This window comes from Stomoxys calcitrans, chromosome 1, assembly GCF_963082655.1.
Source record: "Stomoxys calcitrans chromosome 1, idStoCalc2.1, whole genome shotgun sequence".
In the NCBI taxonomy this organism is placed as follows: Eukaryota; Metazoa; Arthropoda; class Insecta; order Diptera; family Muscidae; genus Stomoxys; species Stomoxys calcitrans.
Window position 1 is genome coordinate 14,234,103 of NC_081552.1, and position 20,904 is coordinate 14,255,006.

At 34.9% G+C, this 20,904-nt stretch overlaps 1 protein-coding gene across 4 annotated transcripts in view; it reads left to right on the forward strand.

Annotated features, from left to right (window-relative positions):
• The window catches only part of LOC106087998 (facilitated trehalose transporter Tret1-2 homolog), a 146,942-nt gene extending 130,915 nt beyond the window's left edge, over positions 1-16,027 (forward strand). For 3 of the 4 annotated variants that reach the window (XM_059361163.1, XM_013253273.2, XM_013253276.2), the window contains 3 exons: positions 182-796; positions 864-1,115; positions 9,353-16,027. In XM_059361163.1, coding sequence (XP_059217146.1) covers positions 206-796; positions 864-1,115; positions 9,353-9,919 — 1,410 coding nt within the window. In that variant the 5' untranslated portion in view covers positions 182-205 and the 3' untranslated portion in view covers positions 9,920-16,027. Of the gene's footprint in view, positions 1-70; positions 89-181; positions 797-863; positions 1,116-9,352 lie in introns of those variants that run through there. The other variant, XM_013253275.2, reaches the window with a different exon arrangement.
• Positions 16,028-20,904: the final 4,877 nt, after the last annotated feature.

Sequence of the window (20,904 nt, forward strand, 5' to 3'; positions counted from 1 at the left end):
AAACAAATTTTAGTTTATATTCAGTTGGAAAATTGAATAGACCAATGCGCACTAGAAATACGCTTTGATTAATTTACAGTGAAAAAAAGTAAATTTATACGGTTTTATTTAATATTAATAAAACTTTATTAAGGAGAAATGTTTAAAAAATAAAACTTATTTTATTGGTTTCCTCTTTTAGGACCAGGATTCTTTGCTCGACAACATGGTTCTTGGATCCACTGAATCCCCCTCCAGAACCTTTCCGCAATATGTGGCAGCCCTAGCAGCCGCTGGTGGAGCCTTTGCTGCCGGTTCTTTGCTTGGTTGGACCTCACCGGCCCAAACACCTTTGACAAATGGCGAATATGGATTTCCTGTGAGCAAAGCTGCCTTCTCATGGATAGGTTCTGCCATGACTTTGGGTGCAGCTTGTGTCTGCATACCCATTGGTTTTCTCATCAACTTCATAGGCCGCAAGCTGACCATGTTGCTGCTGGTGCTACCCTTTACCGTTGGCTGGGCTATGCTGATTTGGGCCCAAAATGTTGAAATGATGTATGCGGCTCGCTTTATTCTGGGTATCTCAGGTGGAGCCTTCTGTGTTACAGCGCCCATGTATACGGGAGAAATTGCCCAGAAGGAAATTCGAGGAACATTGGGCAGCTTTTTCCAGTTGATGATAACCGCAGGTATCCTCTTTGTGTATGCCATAGGAGCTGGACTCGATGTCTTCTGGATGAGCGTGGTCTGTGGCATTTTGCCTTTAGTGTTTGGAGCTATCTTTGTCTTTATGCCTGAATCTCCCACATATTTGGTTAGTGCTAATGCTAGAAAAAATGTGCTAAAAGCTAATGATTTTTTCTTTCCTTACTCCCATGTAGGTTTCCAAAGACAAGAACGAAGGTGCTATCAAATCCATACAATGGCTGCGTGGCGAGGAATACGATTATAAAATGGAAATTGAAGAACTCAAAGAAACCGAACGTAAAATCAAAGAGAATCCCGTATCCGTTGGCACTGCCCTAATGCGTCCAGTAACCCTCAAGGCCTTGAGCATTAGCCTGGGTCTTATGTTCTTCCAACAGTTGTGTGGTATTAATGCTGTAATCTTCTATTCAACCGATATTTTTGTGGTAAGTCAAAGCGAAAGGCCCAGTTAACATATAATAAGACGGAATACATTTTTGTTATTTGTCGCCTTTGATAACAGTGAAAAGATAACCAAATGACAAGAGGTTATTCAATGCAAGTACTAGAAATTCAAACTGTATAGGTTTATGAACAGATAATTATTCCAAGCAAAATGGTTATCAAAATTTGTTGAAAAGAACAATTCAATCTGTAAAGGTGATGAAGTATTTAACCAGTAGGGGAAGGAAAAAATCGGGCGGTGCCGACTATATAATACCCCATACCTGTGGGAGCTATATCCAATTTTGAACCAATTTTGATGGATTTCGGCGGATGTTTTCAGATGGGTTATTCAACAGTTCGAATCAAATTTCGAGCAAATTTGTTCAAACTGTAATAGCTAGGGTTGACAAAAGACAACATTATTGCAAATTATTCAAAATCTGACCTGAATCTGAACATATACATGGGAGTTACATCTACAATAAATACGAAGCGATTTCGAGCAAACTTCTCAGATATTGTGGTAGTCGTCGAGGAAATTTTGGCATGGTTGGGCAATAATACGATAATGTTGAGAGTCAAGGGAAAATTCTTCCTACCAAATTTCGAGAGAATCGGTTGACAAATGACCATTTCATTGCGTTTTTACTGCCAATCGGACGAACATACATATATATCCAAATCTAAACCAATTTTTTCCAAATTCAATAGGCTTCGTCTCTAAGCCGAAAAATATGCCTGTACCAAAATTTTAAGACTATCGGACCAAAATTGCTACCTGTAGTTTGTACACGAATTAACATGGACTGACGGTCAGAGAGATAGACGGACATAGCTAAATCGAATCAGAAAGTGATTCTGAGTCAATCGGTATACGAGGGTTGCCTTTAATATTTCGGGATTGGACAACCCTTGTGTTGCAAACTGCCAACTGACAGCTCAATCGTAATGCTTGACATTTTTAAAGTAATACGTACTCAGAACGTTTTGACATACGAGCGCCATTTATGTTGTTTAATTTGTAGGAATTAAATCGTGAACTTTTTTGTGCGATCATTTTTATCAACTTTCAACGTGAATTAACTCAAGAACAGTGCATCGACGAACTAAATTCAATTTGTAACGATGAAGCTCCATCAAGGTCCAGTGTTTGTCGATGGTATGGTGAGTTCAACCGAGGTCGAAGTTCACTCCAAGATGAATTTCGTGAAGGTCGTCCAAAATCAGCTGTTGTTCAATAAACCACTGATATTGCGAGATCGTCATGTGACCTATCGTGAGATTGAGACAAGCTTAGGCATTAGTGGGACCAGCATACATTCAATATTGCATTTGTCAATCGCTCAAAAAAGGCTCGTGTCGATTGGTCGAAAGAGATGGTCCCAAAATACGATCGCGGTGCTTCGAAACAGGTCTATGATATCGAGACAGATGATGAATTGTGGATTTACGCGTATGACTATGAATAAACAGCAGTCGACTGTAAGGGTATTTCAAGATAAGCCAAATCCAACAAAAGTTGCTCGCGCACGAAGCACTTCCAAGTAAATGATCGCCTTTTTTTCGGAAAACCTGGACATGTCGCAAGCGTACCTCTAGAACAATGCAGAACAGTCAATTCTGAGTGGTACACAACCATTTGTTTGCTAGTTGTCTTCCATAAAATCAGAAAAACTAACCGCCGAAGATGGATCACTCTTTACTTGGCACCGAATAACTTCTTTTTTTCTTGAACGTACATAACAAAATGAGAGGTCTACGTTTTTCGACACCTGAAAAAGCGGTTGATGCGTTAAGAACGCATGTTTTGGATATACCACAATCAAAGTGGCAAAAGTGCTTCGACAGTTAGTTCAATCGCATGCAAAAGTATATAGATCTTAAATGGGGAATATTTTGAAAAACAATAAAGCGATTTTCGATGATTAATATCTGTTTTTGTTCTCTATTCCCGAAATATAAAAGGCAACCCTCGTACTTATCAATGGGTCTATCTCTCTTCCTTCAGGGTGTTACAAATAAATGCACTAAGTTATAATACCCTGTACCACAGTAGTTGTGTAGGGTATAACAAATTTGTTATGTGGGAGAAATGACAGGTTATGGACCGATGTAGAATATGCTCCGAGTAGATGCTGACAATCATAACAGAATTCAACATACAGTCGGAGTGTATTTTTTACAAGTAAAAGCGTGCTAAATGCGGCCGAACTTAATCTTATATACCCTTCACCATGGATTGCATTTATCAATTTTTTTTTTTGCCCAGTGTACCTTTATAACCAAACAAAGGGTAGTGAATATGTATTGGTATGCTATTAGAGCTATATCAGATTATTGACCCTTTCGGACCATAATTGGTTTGGATGTTGGAGACCATTGTAGAAGTCATTGTGAAAAATTACACCTGAGTCTGAAAAGAATTGCGCCGATCAAGCGATTCAGACCATACTTGGCGTAGTTGTAGCAAATCAAAAAACATACTTCATGCTAAATTTCAGACAAATCGAATAATTATTGCGCTCTCTAAAGGCAAAAGAAAATCCACATCTGAGATCGGTTTATATATCAATTTGTTTATGTCAAAACATGGACCGATATGGCCCATTTACAATCCCAACTGACCTACACCTATTGACTATAAAACTATAAAATTTCAAGCTCCTCGCTTTACTCCTTCGAATGTTAGCGTGCTTTCGTCTGACGGACAGACGGATGGACATGGCTAAATCGACTCAGAATGTCAAGTATTTTTTCTGTTTCTTCCAATCCTCGAAACACTTCTGAAACGAGCTTTTTGGTTACACAAAACTTAATTCTGTTTCTTTGCTCCCTTTTTTCCAAGTTAGCGTGCTTTCGCCAAAAGGACGGACAGACATGGCTAGATCGACTTCAAATATATATACTTTATGGGATCTTAGATGCTCTCCGAACCTATTGTATTATCCTTACGATGCACTTTTTCTCTATCGCAGTCCACCAAACTACTGAGGCGTAAGTATTGGTCTAATCACGCTCCTGTAGAGTCAATAGACTATCCTTGGATTCAGGCCCTATTTCGAACCCTTGTCTTCATAGCGCCCAATAGCTATGAGACTTCTCGGTAGGCTCCTGAAGGTGACACTTCCAATTCAGTTTGCTGTCCAAGATCACTCCTAAGTATTTTACCTTGTCAAATATCGAAATCGTTCTAGGGAGAAAACGTGGTGCTTCAAATCTGACCACTTTCGTCTTCCTCGTGAACAGGCAGATCTCAGTCCTTTCTTGGTTATCTATGAGACGGCTTGGTCTAATCCAGTCGTATGACATCTGCAAGACATTTTCGCCCCTTCTTAAAACATCGCAGACGGTTTCAAATTTCTCCTCAGTAGGCATCCGTAACAGGTGGTTTATGGTGGTCACCCATAGGAGCGATGACAAAATGCACCCCCTGTAGCGTGTCCTGTGCCACTTTCTCCCTTATATTTGCGTCATGGTTTGTCGAGTCTCTAAGGACTCGGTCCACCCGTTACTGGTCTAAAGATGGGATCAGTGTATCGGTCTTCACATTGTCATAAGCTTCATCGATGTCAATGCATACCGCCAATGTGTACATCTTGGCATCGAAGGATTCTCCTTCCCTTGACATAGACATGCTGTTTGTATTCGAGCAGGTCGCTGGGTGTCCTACCTTTTCACTGGGTGATTTAAATTATAACTTCTTATTTGAAGCCCCGTATATGTAAGTATGTACCAAATTCAAAATACTCAAAATCTCAACCAATCTGAATTTATGAGCTCATGATTCTTTTGATATTTCAAAGTCAATATTATTCTTTATATCCTAATCTTATTATGCATAATGCAAGAGTGCTAGTTTGTTTTCTAAATCCCTCTATTGCTTGTAATATTTTTATTGCGTCTCTAATCTCAAAAATAAATATATAAGTGTTTTAAGAACGTTTAAAATTCTTCTAATGTTGTTAAGAAAGCCATGAATCGATTTGAATCTCATAAACTTTCTGCTATTGCTTATCATTACTGTTATATAGGAATCGAAGTGTGGTGATAACACACACCACGAAACATTCCAATTTTTTGTGAAGAATTTCAAGTTTTGTTTTTGTACCGTTAATGACAATTAATACTTTGTATAGTCATCTAACTCTTTCATTTAACTAATGTGCAAATATTCATGGGGCCACATAAATTAGTAAAAATAGTAAAAGTAAATCCACATAAAAAATATTTTGTTAGATTATCTCAAGAAAGGTATGATGATGGTTAGAATGAAAGTTGATCCACTAAGCTCATATCAAATTCGATTTGTATTCTTTAAAATACATAGGCGCAATTTTCATCCGATTGGGCCAAAATTTTGTACAATGATTTCTCCCAAGACTCGTACCATCAATACGGGTGCGTGTGTCTGTCCAAACACTTTGGCCCGCAATTGGATATCAGATACTTTTTCTAATCTTAAATACCTTTCATTTGAGTACCATATTGTCGTGATTGGTGTATATATATATTTGGTAGGTTTTGGGGTGGGGCGCCCCCCTATGTACCCCATCCGAAATTCAGATACCAAATTTTTGTTTGTAGGTTACTATAAGGGAGCACATGAAATTTCGCTTAAATCGCACCACCCATCTCCGAGATCTGGCGTTTCTGAAAATTAGGGTAAGGGGGAGGATCCGCTCCCCCTTCAGATATCAAAAAATGTAGTACCCTATTTTCACCACGGGATCATTATGTACCATCAGTGAAAATTTCAAGAAAATCGGTTCAGCCATTTCTGAGTCTATAAGGAACACACAAACAAACAAACACAAATTGATTTTTATACCCACCACCGAAGGATGGGGGTATATTAATTTTGTCATTCCGTTTGCAACACATCAAAATATCCATTTCCGGCCCTATAAAGTATATATATTCTTGATTAGCGTAAAAATCTAAGACGATCTAGACATGTCCGTCCGTCTGTCCGTCCGTCTGTTATAATCACTCTACATCCTTCAAAAATGGAGATATTGAGCTGAAATTTGGCACAGATATGTCTTTTTGCAGCACGCATTTAAGTTTTTGAACGGGCCAAATCGGACCATATTTTGATATAGCTGCCATATAAACTGATCTGACGATTAAGGGAAGCCCATAAAAGCTTTATTTATAACCCGTTTTCGCTGAAATTTGAAACTGTGAGTTGCTTTAAGTCTCCCGTTATCCGACCCAAATATGGTTTACATTGGACTATATTTAGATGTAGCCGCCATATATTGTAGACCGATCGGCCGGTTATAAAAGCATTATTTGGAACGAAGAGTTGTTTTAAGCCTCCCGACATTCGACCCAAATATGCTTCATATCGGACTATTTAGATATAGCTGCCATAAATTCTTTATTTATCCATAAATTCTTTATTTATTACCCGATTTCATTGAAATTTGACACAGTGAGTTGCTTTAAGCCTCCCGACCCAAATATGGTTCAGATCGAACTATATTTAGGTATATCTGCCATCCAGACCGATGTGCCGATTAAGGGTCTTAATACCATAAAAAGCGGATTTATTGCCCGATTTCGCTGAAACTTACTTGTATAAGAGTTCTCTGCACCTATTTAGATATAACTATGGATATGGTAGTGGGTTTATAATGAATTAGGATGATTGATATATCCATAGTGGTTGGTATCCAAAGTTCGGCACGGCCGAACTTAACACGTTTCTACTTGTTTCAAATGGTGTAGTACCTCACAAATATCGCAGGCATTAGAAGGGGATAACCACCGCTGATAATTTTTTTTCAGATAATCTCGCCAGGATTTCATGCTAACCTCTGCACTACTGTGGCCTCCATAAAAAGTTGTATTTAAAATATTATTCGCCGGAATACATTTAACATTTTAGCTAAAATTTGTATACCCACCACCGACGAATTCATTCATTTTGTCATTCCGTTTGCAACACATCGAAATATCCATTTCCGACAATATAGAGTATATATATTCTTGATCAGCATTAAAAAGCATTTAAAAATAGAGATATTGAGCTGAAACTTTGCACAAATTCTTTTTTTGTCCATATGCAGGTTAAGTTTGAAGACGGGCTATATCGGACTATATCGTGATATAGCCCCCATATAGACCGATAGGCCGATTTAGAGTTTAGGCCTATAAAAGCCACATTTATTATCCGATTTTGCTGAAATTTGGGACAAGTTGTGTTAAGTCACTCGACATCCTTCTTCAATTTGGCCCAGATCGGTCCAGATTTGAATATAGCTGCCATATAGAACGATCCACCGATTAAGGGTAATATGCCCATAAAAGGCGCATTTATTCCGAAAGTTCGTTCTGTATATTTATTGTCCGATTTAGCCGACATTTCGACATTTTTTTGTAACTTGGCCCAAATCGGTGCAGATTTGGATATAGCTGCCATATAGACCGATATCTCGATTTAAAGTCTTGGCCCCTTAAAAGGTGCATTTATAATTCGATTTCACTGAAATTTGACACAGTGACTTATGTTAGGCTTTTCGCCGTCCGTGTCCTATATGGTCCAGATCGGTCTATATTTAGATATGGCTACTAAAGGGATCAATATTTTGTTCTACAGAATTGAACAATGACTTTTACTTATTAGACCACTAAATATTCATGCTACTAAAAAAACCAATATTTTGTTATACACAATTGAACAATGACTTGTAGTTACAAGTATTTGGTACAAATCTGAACATATTTCGATATAGCTGCTATGGGGCATAAGGTATGCATATTTCACCGAATTTTGACGAAAGGTGTTTTACATATATACCCGAGGTGGTGGGTATCCAAAGTTCGGCCCGGCCGAACTTAACGCTTTTTTACTTCTTTATATATAAAATGAGAATCTTTAAAAAAAATAAGTTTTAAACATAAAATATATGTAACTCCCCAAATATGCTTGTTATCCAGAACTCGCTCAGCTCTAATGAGTATCTGAAAGTTGTTGTTCTAGCATCGATAGCACTTGTTTTACTGTAAGACCCATTTCAAATGACTACTCTTCAATCTTTCCTTTATTGCTTCCAATGACCGACACATAATATCTTTCTCGTCAGCATAGACAACGACATATTGTGTCGTGCCAATTTACACCTGCATTGGCATATGAATCTTTTGGTATTGAACGGTCCGGAGAGGTTCATTCCTACTTTAACTAAGGAACTAACATATGTTCCAGCGTAATCTTTCAAACTCGTATCAATTTCGCAGGGATAACCATTCACACATGAATTGAAACATCTTTAAACATATAAGGCTGGCAAAAACGGGTTGTAGTCGCCAAAAGGTGGCAGATGTTTTGTCTCTCTCTATTCAGACTATGCCAAGATTTGGCATAGTTTGAATATCTAGCCTATGGTGGACTTAACAGGTCTAAGGCTATATCGATTAGGCCCAATTATCCCTTTGACTTTTTATTTCAATGGCGCGGTGTCCTCCGAAAAATATTTTTACAACTAGAAAAAATTCAAAATTGTTTATAAAAATCCATAAAAAAATCTATGCTTCTTAAGTAAGCCTCCCATCGAGAATAGAAAAATAATTCACCGCAATAAATTTCAGCTGGAATTGGTTATATGTAAATGGAAAGTATTGACGAAACCTATGAAAAATATGTATTGTTTTAAACTTAAAATACATGTAACTCCCCAAATAAACTTGTTATGGAGATTTCACTCTGCCCTATACATCAGGATACTGCAGATGGCCAATGGACAGTATTTCATCCTGATTATGTCAAATTTTAACAGTCGTTATATCGTAACTTCATGCCTTTGGCTATTTCCACAAAGAAAAAATTAATTTAACCTCGCGGCAGTTGTCGCAGAAATTTATCCAGCAACAATATCCGACATCATGGAATTTAAAAGTATTACTAATAATATTCGAAAATGTTTATTCCTTTAAAAATTGTTTTATTATTTCTTAAGAAGGATATATGACTGTTATTATCAGCCTGCACTATAACTATAAAATTTAATCTTGTTGTGTAGGTATTCATTAAAAAAATAAATATCTGATCTTTACAATACATTTTGGTTAAAGAGTTAATACTATGTAGATCAGCCGGTTGTACGTACCGGATTGATCCGAAAGAGTCCTCCATCGGCAGGGGCTGCCGCCTCAGTGTGCTACACACTGCTACAACAACAAAAATAACTGTTTTTAATATCATGTTCTCTATTTTCTTTCTCTTTTACAGGATGCCAATACCGGTATTAATGCCAATCTCTCAACTATTGTTGTTGGTATTATGCAAGTGATCGCCACCTTTGTCTCCGTTATGGTTGTCGATAAACTAGGACGTCGTCTCTTACTCTTGGCCTCTGCTTGTGTTATGGCTCTTTCGACCATTGCCATGGGTATTTACTTCTACATGCAGGAGAAGGATGCTAGCTCCGTGGACAACCTTGGTTGGTTACCCGTTTCCAGTTTGTGTGTCTTCATTATTATGTTCTCGATTGGTTTTGGACCTGTACCATGGTTGATGATGGGCGAATTATTTTCATCGGACATTAAAGGTGTGGCTGGATCTATTGCCGGTACCTCGAATTGGGTGTTGGCCTTTATTGTTACCAAGACCTTTGAGGATTTAAAAGGCGCCTTGGGAGCTGGCCCCACTTTCTGGCTATTTGCTGGCATCACCATTGTTGGAGCTATCTTTGTGTTCTTCTTTGTGCCAGAGACCAAGGGTAAAAGTTTAAATGAAATTCAACGAGAATTGGCTGGTAACCGAAATGAACAACCCAGTAGTATAAATGCTCTCTAAGAAAGAAAAAGCATCTATAAGTTCCAGATTTTTTGAATGAAGGAATTTAAAGACTTTGTAGATAACAATGTAGAGAGAGAGAGACAGAAAGATAGAAGCCAACTGTTTACAAGAAAGACATGCTTAAATTTAGTTTACTTGTTATCATAATTGAAACAAACGTTTTTGGTGTTATATGTTTTTGGCTACGTTACCCCCCACCATCTTCTGTGTAACACCTTGTTCAGAAAATTTTACAAAAAATCTTTTATTGTTTTATTTAAATTAGTTTAAGCTTTTTTCATATGATTTATGGCTTATAATATCATACTTTTCCAATGTTTGTATTGGGTTGTGACCATGAGAGGCAGCAGTTCTCCTATGGTTATGGCATGATATATTGATAGAATGGGATGCAATTTTAGAACAAAATTTTATTGGGTATCTATTACCAAATATCCCCCCACCAAATATAAAAAAAAACTAAAAAAGAAATTTTTTTTGGCATAAGTTGGTATAAAATGCTCTCTAATACTTAGAGAATTCAAAAATTCAGATTTGTTGGAACAAACCATAAGTTGAATACATTTTCAATTTTATTTAATTTGAAATATCAAATATGGTTTTCTATAGAGCAAAGAAGTACATATGGATATAGCATAGTCTAGATTATGTTTGCTATAAACAGTTTAAACTGCTCAACATTTGGACACTATGCTTCTATATTTGTTTAAAAAATTCTTCCAAATATAATAGAGAGGATTTATACAAAGTTCTTTACGATCCTTTGAGCTTAAAAGCTTGATAAGAAAGAAGTACATTCGCCATTTCTAAATTGAATAATTATAGCCAAATTTACAAATATACTAAAACTTCAAAACATATCACAAAATAATTTAGAAAAACAAAAAAATAATACAACATATTCTTTATGTTATCTTTGAATATCACTAAAGTGGGAAATGATTAGCAGTAATGAGCAAATTCTACGACACTCAAAAATAAGTAGTAAGCATTGGTATGTTCTGGTTATTATGAGCATGTTAAGCAACACAAAAAAATGAGAAGTAGGAATAGTTATGTTCTAAAACACTGATAATTATGAATTCTCAAATTGCAAATGCAAATTTACCCATGATCATTCCATTAAGGAACGGGGATTAATTCCCAAATTACAACTTTTTTTACCAGAAGTGTTACTTAGTGGCTATTTATCATTGAATTACAACAACAAAGTTATGATTCTACTACTCATATGTCGGGCCTATTCCCGGCGTCGTTTTTCCTTCGCTTTTGGAAACAACTTGAGTTCATTACTTCAAAAAGAGAACAGAATAGAATAAATCTGTCTGCTACTTTGATTAAGTAGTATGCATCTATATGTGGACCCCTGAATATTTCAAATTTACCAGATGCTTTCTGTTCTACATATTTCTTGCAAATTGTATTTATATAGAAATGCCATGCCCTATACGTTGTATCAATTTCGCATTGTTTAAACTGCAACAAACCTATAAATTGATTTTTACATTAAAATCTAAGTTTTATTGTGTCCTAAACCAATTTAAATTTTGTTTGTAACAAAGGCCTGCGCAAGAGCATTCATTGGCGACTGTTTTACTGAAGACCGAAACACTGAAGACGGTGTAAAACGCACAAGTTACTGTTGGGTAGATAATTTTGAAAAACAACTCTCCTTTACTGCTTGATAGTATTTTTATTTTGAATTCATCGCCGCTGCAGTGACATATAAGAAATAACTCACTGCACACTTAGTCATAGTAAAGCGTCTCGCTGTCATTTTTAAAAGATGAACTAAAAAACCTATGTGTGTGTGTTTACCCATGCTTTTGTCAAATAAGCCACGTTGCCTTCGTACGAATTTGGTACTACGAAAGCAGACGACAAGAAAAATACCTTGTCTGAAGCAAAATGTACCCGAATAAATCCATTGTACAACATGCACTTACTGAAATCTGAATCAATCTTTCTTTTTGCATTCACTCATCTCGTTGTCTTCGTGTCTTGTTATCTGTTTTTATCTTTTTATCGATTTTTATACCACCAAAAGATGAATATAAACTTTAGATTCATCTTTTGGTTGTATAAAAACCAAATATTTTTCAACTCCATATGTACTTCTTTCTCTACAAAATACCCCCGCCCTGTTCATCATGCGGTACAACAAAAAAGAATAAAACGCATTCTAGAATTATGTATTTCATATATTAATAAGTGTATAAATGTTATTCTAAAAATATTATGTAATGTAATCAAGAATTTATTGTTTAATATTTTTATTATAATTTTAAAATTATTGTTAAACATCTCGTTTTAATTTCTTTTTTGCCTACAATTACAATTTATGCGTATGTGTGCTTATTGTTGTTTGTTCAAATCAAAGCCCTAAAATTACTATATCCTCATGAATCGTTTATATTAATTTCTTTAAATCCGTAGAAACCCCCCAAAAGAAAAAGACTGAAATATTTTTGTGAAACATTGCATTTGATGTTATTGCATTTCTTTACATGTTACCTTTAGGGGTTTTCGAGGTTACTATGTCAATGATATTCTTATAAAAATCCAAGTTGAATTTTTGTAACATTTGTAATCACATAAATAAATTTTATAATATAATATGATTTTAGGGTAGTTGAAAGGAAATGTAAAATTAATACACTGTAGATTAAATTTTGTTTTTTGATTGACACGTTTTGAGGCGTTCCTTTGAAAATTTCCGTAATAAAGAAGATGAGATGTCACTTTCTTTGACATTTCATATGACATTTGTCAAATTAAATTTTTCGTACATATCAAATGATGGGTAAAACTTTCAGATTTGTTAATTATAAAATTACATATGAAAAGACTTATCGTGTAATAGCAGCTTTACAAGAGGAAGAAAAACATCTGTTCGATGCTGCAAATTGCTGCTAAGAAAAAACCTCCAGCAAGTTCCCAATGACCGAAATATCAAAATGTTGCTAGCTCTCACGCACTCTCCTGCTGGCAAGTAAAGTTCGCGAACGACTTCCAGCAACAATTTGTGCAAATTTGCCCACCTTTAACATATCAAACTATTTCTCTATGTCTCATATCGTACATGTAAACAAAACTCACAGTTGCTTTGTCTGAAAATTTTTCATATATACCAAATTTGAACTCAGCAGTGTACCTGTATACAAACTTTACATTGTTACATGCTTGAAGTCAGCCATTTTTACGGAGTTAATTTTTCAATTCTAATGTTTCCGTATATGTCGATATTGTTATTGGAGACTATTCTATTAATTCATTAAAAATAAGAGTTAAAGGTGTTCGGAGAGAAAAAAGACATTCAGGCCCCTGGGTCATGCGTAGCTAGCGTATTTTTTATTTACTTTCAAAATCATGTCATAAAGGTACCGCATAGAATTCAACATTATGAATGAACCACAGGCCACTCCTGGTTCCACTATACCCCAATTTGGGATGCCCGATTTGTCACTACTCTCAAAGAACTGTTGTTGGAATCCTATTTTATTTCGATCGGCCAGTATGTCCATTTAAGGGAGATTTTTTTTGGGTGGGGGCACACTTATTCCAAGTTTGGATGTTAGATTCGTACTGACTCAGACTCACGTCTATTCTTTGAATATTTTGGAGCTGGTGGACAGGGAATAAAGTTATCAGCGCCATGGGTCATTCACTGATTCACATTATTTAATTTGTTATCAACTTTCAAAATCACGTAACAAAGGTACCCCATCGCATAAAACATTGTGAAAGAGGCACAGTTAACCCTAGGTTCCGTTATACCCCAATTCAGGACGCCAGATTTGTCAATACCTTCACAGAACTGCTATTGGAGCCCTATTTTGTCCCCATAGTCCAATATGTCGATTCAGGGCATTCTTTAGGCTTGGGCACACTCATTCCAAATTGGGATATTCAATTCATACTCTTCTCCCACAGACTTTTCTTTGAAGTACGATATTGTCCCGATTGGCCTAAATGTCCGATTGGTTGATATTTCGAAATAAGGCAGACACCTATTCTCTAATACCAAGGGTTGAATTACCTAAGAAGTGAAATCCTTTAAATTCTTTATTGGACGAGAATTTTGGAAATTTAACAACATGAAAGTTTATATCAATTATAATATATACATAACAATTTTGACATTAAAATGAGAATAAAAGTCGTATATCATTAATTGAATACGAGATAAAATTTCGTTCGATATGAATGTGTAAGATATGTACTTTACTCTCAAAAACCTTTTGTTTGAGTCCCATATTTTGGGCAAATCCACAGATACTTATTACTTATATAGTATAAAATTCCTATTCTACTCTCAAATATCGTTTATCTGAATCCTATATTGTCCCAATAGTTCTACTTATCCGTTTGGATTTGGTTTTTTGGGTTTGGGGGTAGGGTGGCTCCCAGACTTTTGGTGCCAGAAAAATACCATTAAAAATATTCTGGCAATTGGTTTGGAGGATTATAGGTTGTCCGGGTTTTAGGTTTTAAAGACTTTTCATTTCTCTCATTTTGTCTCGAATGGTCTACTTTTCATGTTGGTGGTTTTTTGGGTACGGGCCGGCGCTTAGGTACTTAGTCGCTAATATTCGTAGCAGATTCTTACTCTAATTGCAAATACCATTTTGATTGAAACCCATATTACCCAAATCGGTAAACATATTCATATAGGGGTTTTTGAATTTTCGGACGGCCTTATATACCTTCCATTTGATACCCATATTCCCCAAATCAGTAAATATCATCTTTTGGGGGGTTTCGGTTCTTGGGACGGCCACCAGACACTTGAATCTAAATGCTTATGCCATCTACTCTTGAATACCTTTCAATTGTTATGTTAGGTAAGATCTAGAACAATCAATACTGCATAAAAAATGAATTCAATTTTTATTGTCGTGTTCTGCAGCAACTCAAAATAAGTAGCACGAATAGATATGTTCTAGAACAAAAGCTCCCAGGAACAACTGGGAGGAAAAAATTCATTTCAAAAACTATCGATTAGTTAATTGACATGTTCAGCAACAATTAAAAGCTTCATAAAAGAAAGTTTTTAAAATTTTAAACATTAGAATTTAAAATGACCAGGTAAATGGAAGTTTTAAAGTAATTATATAAAGGAATTTCTTAGATTTTTTTCAGCAAAAATTCCAGAAAACTGCAATGTCAACAATTTTCCGTTTCCCTTTCTTATCAGTCAAATGGCCTCACTATAAAGCACACATATGCAAAACAAAACTTGTTTTCCATCATTTTTTAAAATGTTTCATTTTAATAAAATAATTTGTTGAAACAATTTTCTTTTTAAATCTTATAAGCAAATTTAAAGCGCAAAACAGCATTGTTACCATATTTTTCAAAAAAAAACAAACAAGCAATATCAAATAATTTATTTAACATGTTTTGTGTTAAAATTTTTGAAAACATATACCTATGGAAAAATCATGCACATTCATATATGTTAATTATAAATACAAATTAATTCACACAAATTGTCAAAGTTGTAAACACCTATTCAGAAAGCATTTAAAGAATATTTGTTATTAAAAAATTTAAAAATGATACCATATACATATATTATATCCAAATTCCCAAATAATTTCTGTTAAAAAAAATTTTATTTCAAATTAGTTGTTCAACATACACAATATATTAATTTATTTTTTTTTATCATTTTAGTTTATAAGACAGTAAGAAAAACAAAATAAAAAGTTCTACATTTGGTTTACAACAAGCAAATATTTTGTTTTTTATGTCTATTATTATTATTTACACATCACATTGAATATATTTTGTAAAACATATATATCTATTTAAAAAATGTTTTATAAAATAAATTTTATATTTTATACATCACTCTAAAACAAAAACACAATACTGAGTTTCATTAAATTTTTTTGTTTATATATTTATACTTCAATTTTGTTGTATTGTATCGGCTATAGGTCCATTAAAATATAAATATTTAATGTTTTTTCTTTTATTTCATTCCAATGTTAGACTCCATCTACCATTTTCAGGGCAAGATGGATTAAAACAAAAAACAAAAAAACGCAAACTTTAGTAAAAGCGAATCACACAATAAAAACAGAAATACAATAAGAATCTTTGATTAACTATTACATTTAATGAGTTGTTACACGAAATATTTCTGTTGGAAACTGAATGTTCTCTTCTGCTGTGCTTGTTGACTGTGTGGCGATATGCCTTCGTACAGCTTTCTAAGTCTTTTTTGAAATTCATTCTCTCGTCGAGAGTGAATCTTTGTCTGTAGTTGTTCTCTTGAGCCAAGATGCCCACGTCATTGAAGTTTGGCTTATGACTAGTCAATGCACAGTGTGCTGCTAAAGCAGTTTTTTGCTCGATTGGTTTATCTATGGCTTTCTAGTCAGAATTATGTGCAGATAAGCTAGTTTTTAGTTTCGTCAAGGTAGTGTCAATATATGCCATCGGGCATATATTGAACTTGTCGCCATTACCTTTAATTGTATATACCACGTTTGATTTTTTCTCATTTTTAATTTTACATTTTGTCTTGCTGAATTATTCGTTCACAGTTCTACTTGTTCTCAACGCGATTTGGTATTTGTCCTTGTCGTATAGATTTGATGTGTCAAATCTTTTGGAGAATCCATGTATGTAAATTGGATGAATTTGTTGAAAGAGTTCAGAGTCTTTAGTGTATCTGCCACGTCTGATTTTTTCACAATTGCGAAAATGTCGTCTACATATTTTGTCAATATCCTAGGTTTCACCATTTTGTCAAATGTGTCATTCAGAAGTTCCTCCATCACAATGTGAGCAATAATGGGAGAAGCGGGGGATCCCATTGGTATTCCTGCTGTTCATACAGCTTGCCATCGTATTTAAAATAACTGCTGTCCTTAATGCAGAATGTTTCTTTGAAAATTGTTATGTTGAAAATGTTATTTGAAAATTTCCCACGGTATATTGGTATATTTCTCAATCTCTTCCCATTTATTCTCAATTGTCCGAAGTGCCAAATTGATTGGAATACTTGGGAACAAGGACACCACGTCAAAAGATACCAAAACTTCGTCATTGTCTATGGTCATATTTCTTATCTGTTAAATCCACAGCGTCTTTAACATTATATTTGGAATTCTTTGTGATATTTTTCAGAATATTCACTATGTACTTACATAGATGAAATGACTGTGCGTTTATTGATGAGCATATTGGTCTCAACGGTGTACCCTCTTTATTGATCTTTGGGAGTCCATATATTCGAAGGGCAATGCGGTCCTGCTGGTCAATTTATTCTTTTCCTGGATATTTATGAGGTTCAAGTTGTAAAGATAATCCACCAATTTGTTGTTTCTTGTCTGTAGCTTAGATGTTGGGTCAATCTTTAACCGCCTATACATGCACATATCGTGTATTATTGACTTCATTTTATTCTCGTACTCATCTTTGAACAAAGCCACTGTATTTCCTCCTTTGTCTGCCGTTAAAATTAATAAGTCCTAATTTTCCTTTAAATACTTCCTTGCTTGAAACACTGTGTTCACCACATATTTGTCTCTTATGCTCATCTTTGACTTTGAATGTAGTAAGCTCGGTTCTTCCCATCTCTTGTTCCTCTCTATTCTCAATAGTTTGTACACATTCCTCTCCCTCTGCAATGACTTGCAAGAGCGGAAAGTTTTTATTGGTGTATGGGACCTAAAGGGAGAATCCATTGCATGTTGGTTTGAGTCTCTCCCTCTGTTTTATTCACAAACCATTCGTCGTTGTGTCTAATGTTGAGTGTTTTGTCTTGTCGTTGTGTGAGTACTTGTAATTTCTTTATGTGTGTTGTTTTGCTCTTGCTAACTTTGCTGTTGTAGAGAGTAAGCTCACTGTCGAGGTATTGTATGAAATCGTCTTGGGTCAGTGGTTCTCCAGCTTAGTTTTTGTATTCTCTACTTTCTCTTTATAAGCATGGATTCGCTTGTGTTTGTATTGTATTAAAAGTTTTAATACTTTTGTGTGAAAGTTGTGAATGTATCTGTGCAATGTTTTCTCAATATTTGGCGGGATTTTCTTGGTTTTGTGTTTTTGGATTTAATTATTTAAAAAAATTGATAAACATCCAAAAAAAAAACAAGTGATATACACGTGGTCTATTGTTTATTAAACAGAAAAAAATTAAAACCGGTTTCGCTCACGAAATAAATTGATCCAATTAATTTTCTAATTAAATCTGCGTCAATCACGACAATTATAATATCAATCACCCTTTCTGAAAGAGTGATTGAAAAAAAAAATTTGTTAAAAAAATGCATATTCAATAAAAAAAAAGATTAAATTTTTGAAATTTTCAACTAAAATAAAAAAATGATCAAATATTTTTGGCAACCATTTTTTTTAAATCCAATTCGGAATAGAATAGCTATAAATTTGCCGAAATTTGGGGAGTATGGCCTTTGAAATCCCCTTCCAGTTATATTTTAGGGGACGATATGCTAAAGTAAAATCAATTCCATGGTGCTTAAGTAATATCAATCCCATGGCGGCCGATTGTGCGTACCGGATTGACCCGATGTAGTCCTTCATCGGCAAGGGCTGCTCTGTACAACACATTGCTATAACAATATGAAAGAAAATGTATAGATCTAAGACCAATTTGTAATTCAAACAATCTTCAATTCAATGATTGATTCAATAAATTTTTAATTGAAAATTAAGAAAAATTTAAGTCACGATTGTGATTGAAATTTAAATCACGATTGTGATTGAAAATTCTTTCAGATTAATTGATTTAATTAATTTTTCAATTGAAAATTGCAAAATTTTCAACCAACACTGTAATTCAAAAAAATCACATTTAATTAAAAATTTGATTGAATCAATTAATTTTTTATTGTAAACGATTTTATTTTCAATACAGTACATGTTCAATACAGTGCGTAACATAAATATGCTTCATCCAAAAACATAAAAAAATTAAAAATTCAAGATATTAAATTTATATAAAAGTGACACAGCCAGTAGGACAGAGTGTCACGATTGTTTTGTGAGTAATATGCATTTCATAGAGATTTTTTCGCAATTTCTTCAACATAAATAAAACCTACCAATGTACGACCTTTGAAGCCCCCACAGCTAAAGATTTCTGACAATATTATATTGTGTCCCCATATAAGTCAAATATATGTCTAGCTTCTATCCGATACAAAGTAGCGTGGATAGACAAAAAAACATATAAAGAAAATTAGAAGTGTGGTTTTTTTCTCTAAATAAAATTAAGTTTTTTTATTATATTTTTAAAGTAAAGTGTGATTTTTAAAACGGTATAGGAAAGTTTTTCAAAAAAAAAAAAAACACGTACAATTCAGAAAAACGCATGCAATTTTTATTTTGATCGAAAGAACAGCCCATATAATTTTATGTTTGAAGATTATTTCATGCAAATGTTGACCGTGACTGCGTCTCAAATTTTCCATCTCCTTAGCCCAATTTTGACATTTCGCCCGGTATCTCACGAATAAATGCTTCAATCTTGTCTTCCAATGCGTCAATTGAAGCGGGTTTGTCTGTATAGACATGAGCTTTAACATAGACCCACAAAAAAATAGTGTAAAGGCGTTAAATCGCACGATCTAGGCGGTCAATTGACCGCTCCCGAACGTGAAATAAAATGTTCACCGAACTTGCCTCTTAATAAGTCCATTGTTACGTGTGCTGTGTGGCATGTGGCTCTCTTTCTTCTTTCATTTTGGGCAAAAAAAGTTGGATATCATCTCACGATAGCGCTCACCAATCACAGTTACGTTACGAGTCGCATCATCTTTGAAGAAGTACGATCCAATGATGCCACCAGCCCATAAACCGCACCAAACTGTGACTTTTTCTGGATGCATTGGTAGCTCTTGAAATGACTCTGGCCGATCTTCACTCCAAAATCGACAATTCTGCTTATTTACGTATTGAGCCAAAAAGGAGCTTCGTCGCTGAGCACGCATTTTGATAATAAAATTCAATAATTTACAAGCGTTGTTCGTTTGTAAGACGATTCATGGTTAAATTATAGACCAATCTGAAGATGTTTGACAGTGAAACAAAACACTAAATGTGCGTGAGGTGTTCAAACCAGTGTTGCCAAAAAGATAATAGTTTAAACATCATAAAAGTCAAAAGGCTCTACAATCCGGGGATTGAAAAGAAAATAGAAAAATCTTTAAATGACTTTGACAATTTGTTTAAATTTCAGTCGGAGGCCAGCGTAGCGCAAAGGTTTACATGTCCGCCTATGACGCTGAAAGCCTGGGTTCGAATCCTGGCAACAACATCAGAAAAGATTTTTCGGCGGTGGTTATCCCCTCCTTATGCTGCTAAATTTGTGTGGTACTTTGTCATGTAAAAACTTCGATTGGACTCGGCTATAAATGGAGGTCCCTTATCATGAAGTTTAAACTTGATATGTGGGAAGTTTGGCCCTGTTATTTAATGGAAAGTTCATGGGCACTATTCGCATTTACCCTCCCAGTCACTGCCAGACTCGACAAACCAGTTTTAAAATCTTCGGATAACATTTTTCTATGGGTTGTCCTACATAGTCTTTATAAGGTTAATATGCGCCTTTGGGCTAAAAACCATCTCGACTTTGGAAAAAAATAGAAAAAGGTTTTGTTTAGTAATGAACAAGTAAAATCGTGCTAAGTTAGGACGGTCGAAATCTAGGGAATCCACCACAATGGATTCTGTAAAAAATTTATACAAAATAAATTTAGATTAATGGCGTAATTTTATTCTACATACCAAACTTCTCTCAAACCACCAAAAATTAATGCTTCTAGGAACCGAACAATCGTAATCGAGAGACCGGTTTATATGGGAGCTATACCAATTTGGACTGTACTTGGCACAGTTATTGGAAGTCATAAAGGAAGTCATTTTAAAAATTTCAGCCAAATCGGAGAAAAATTGAGGCTTGTTGCGGCAGAACGGGTTATATGGGAGCTATATCAGGTTAAAAA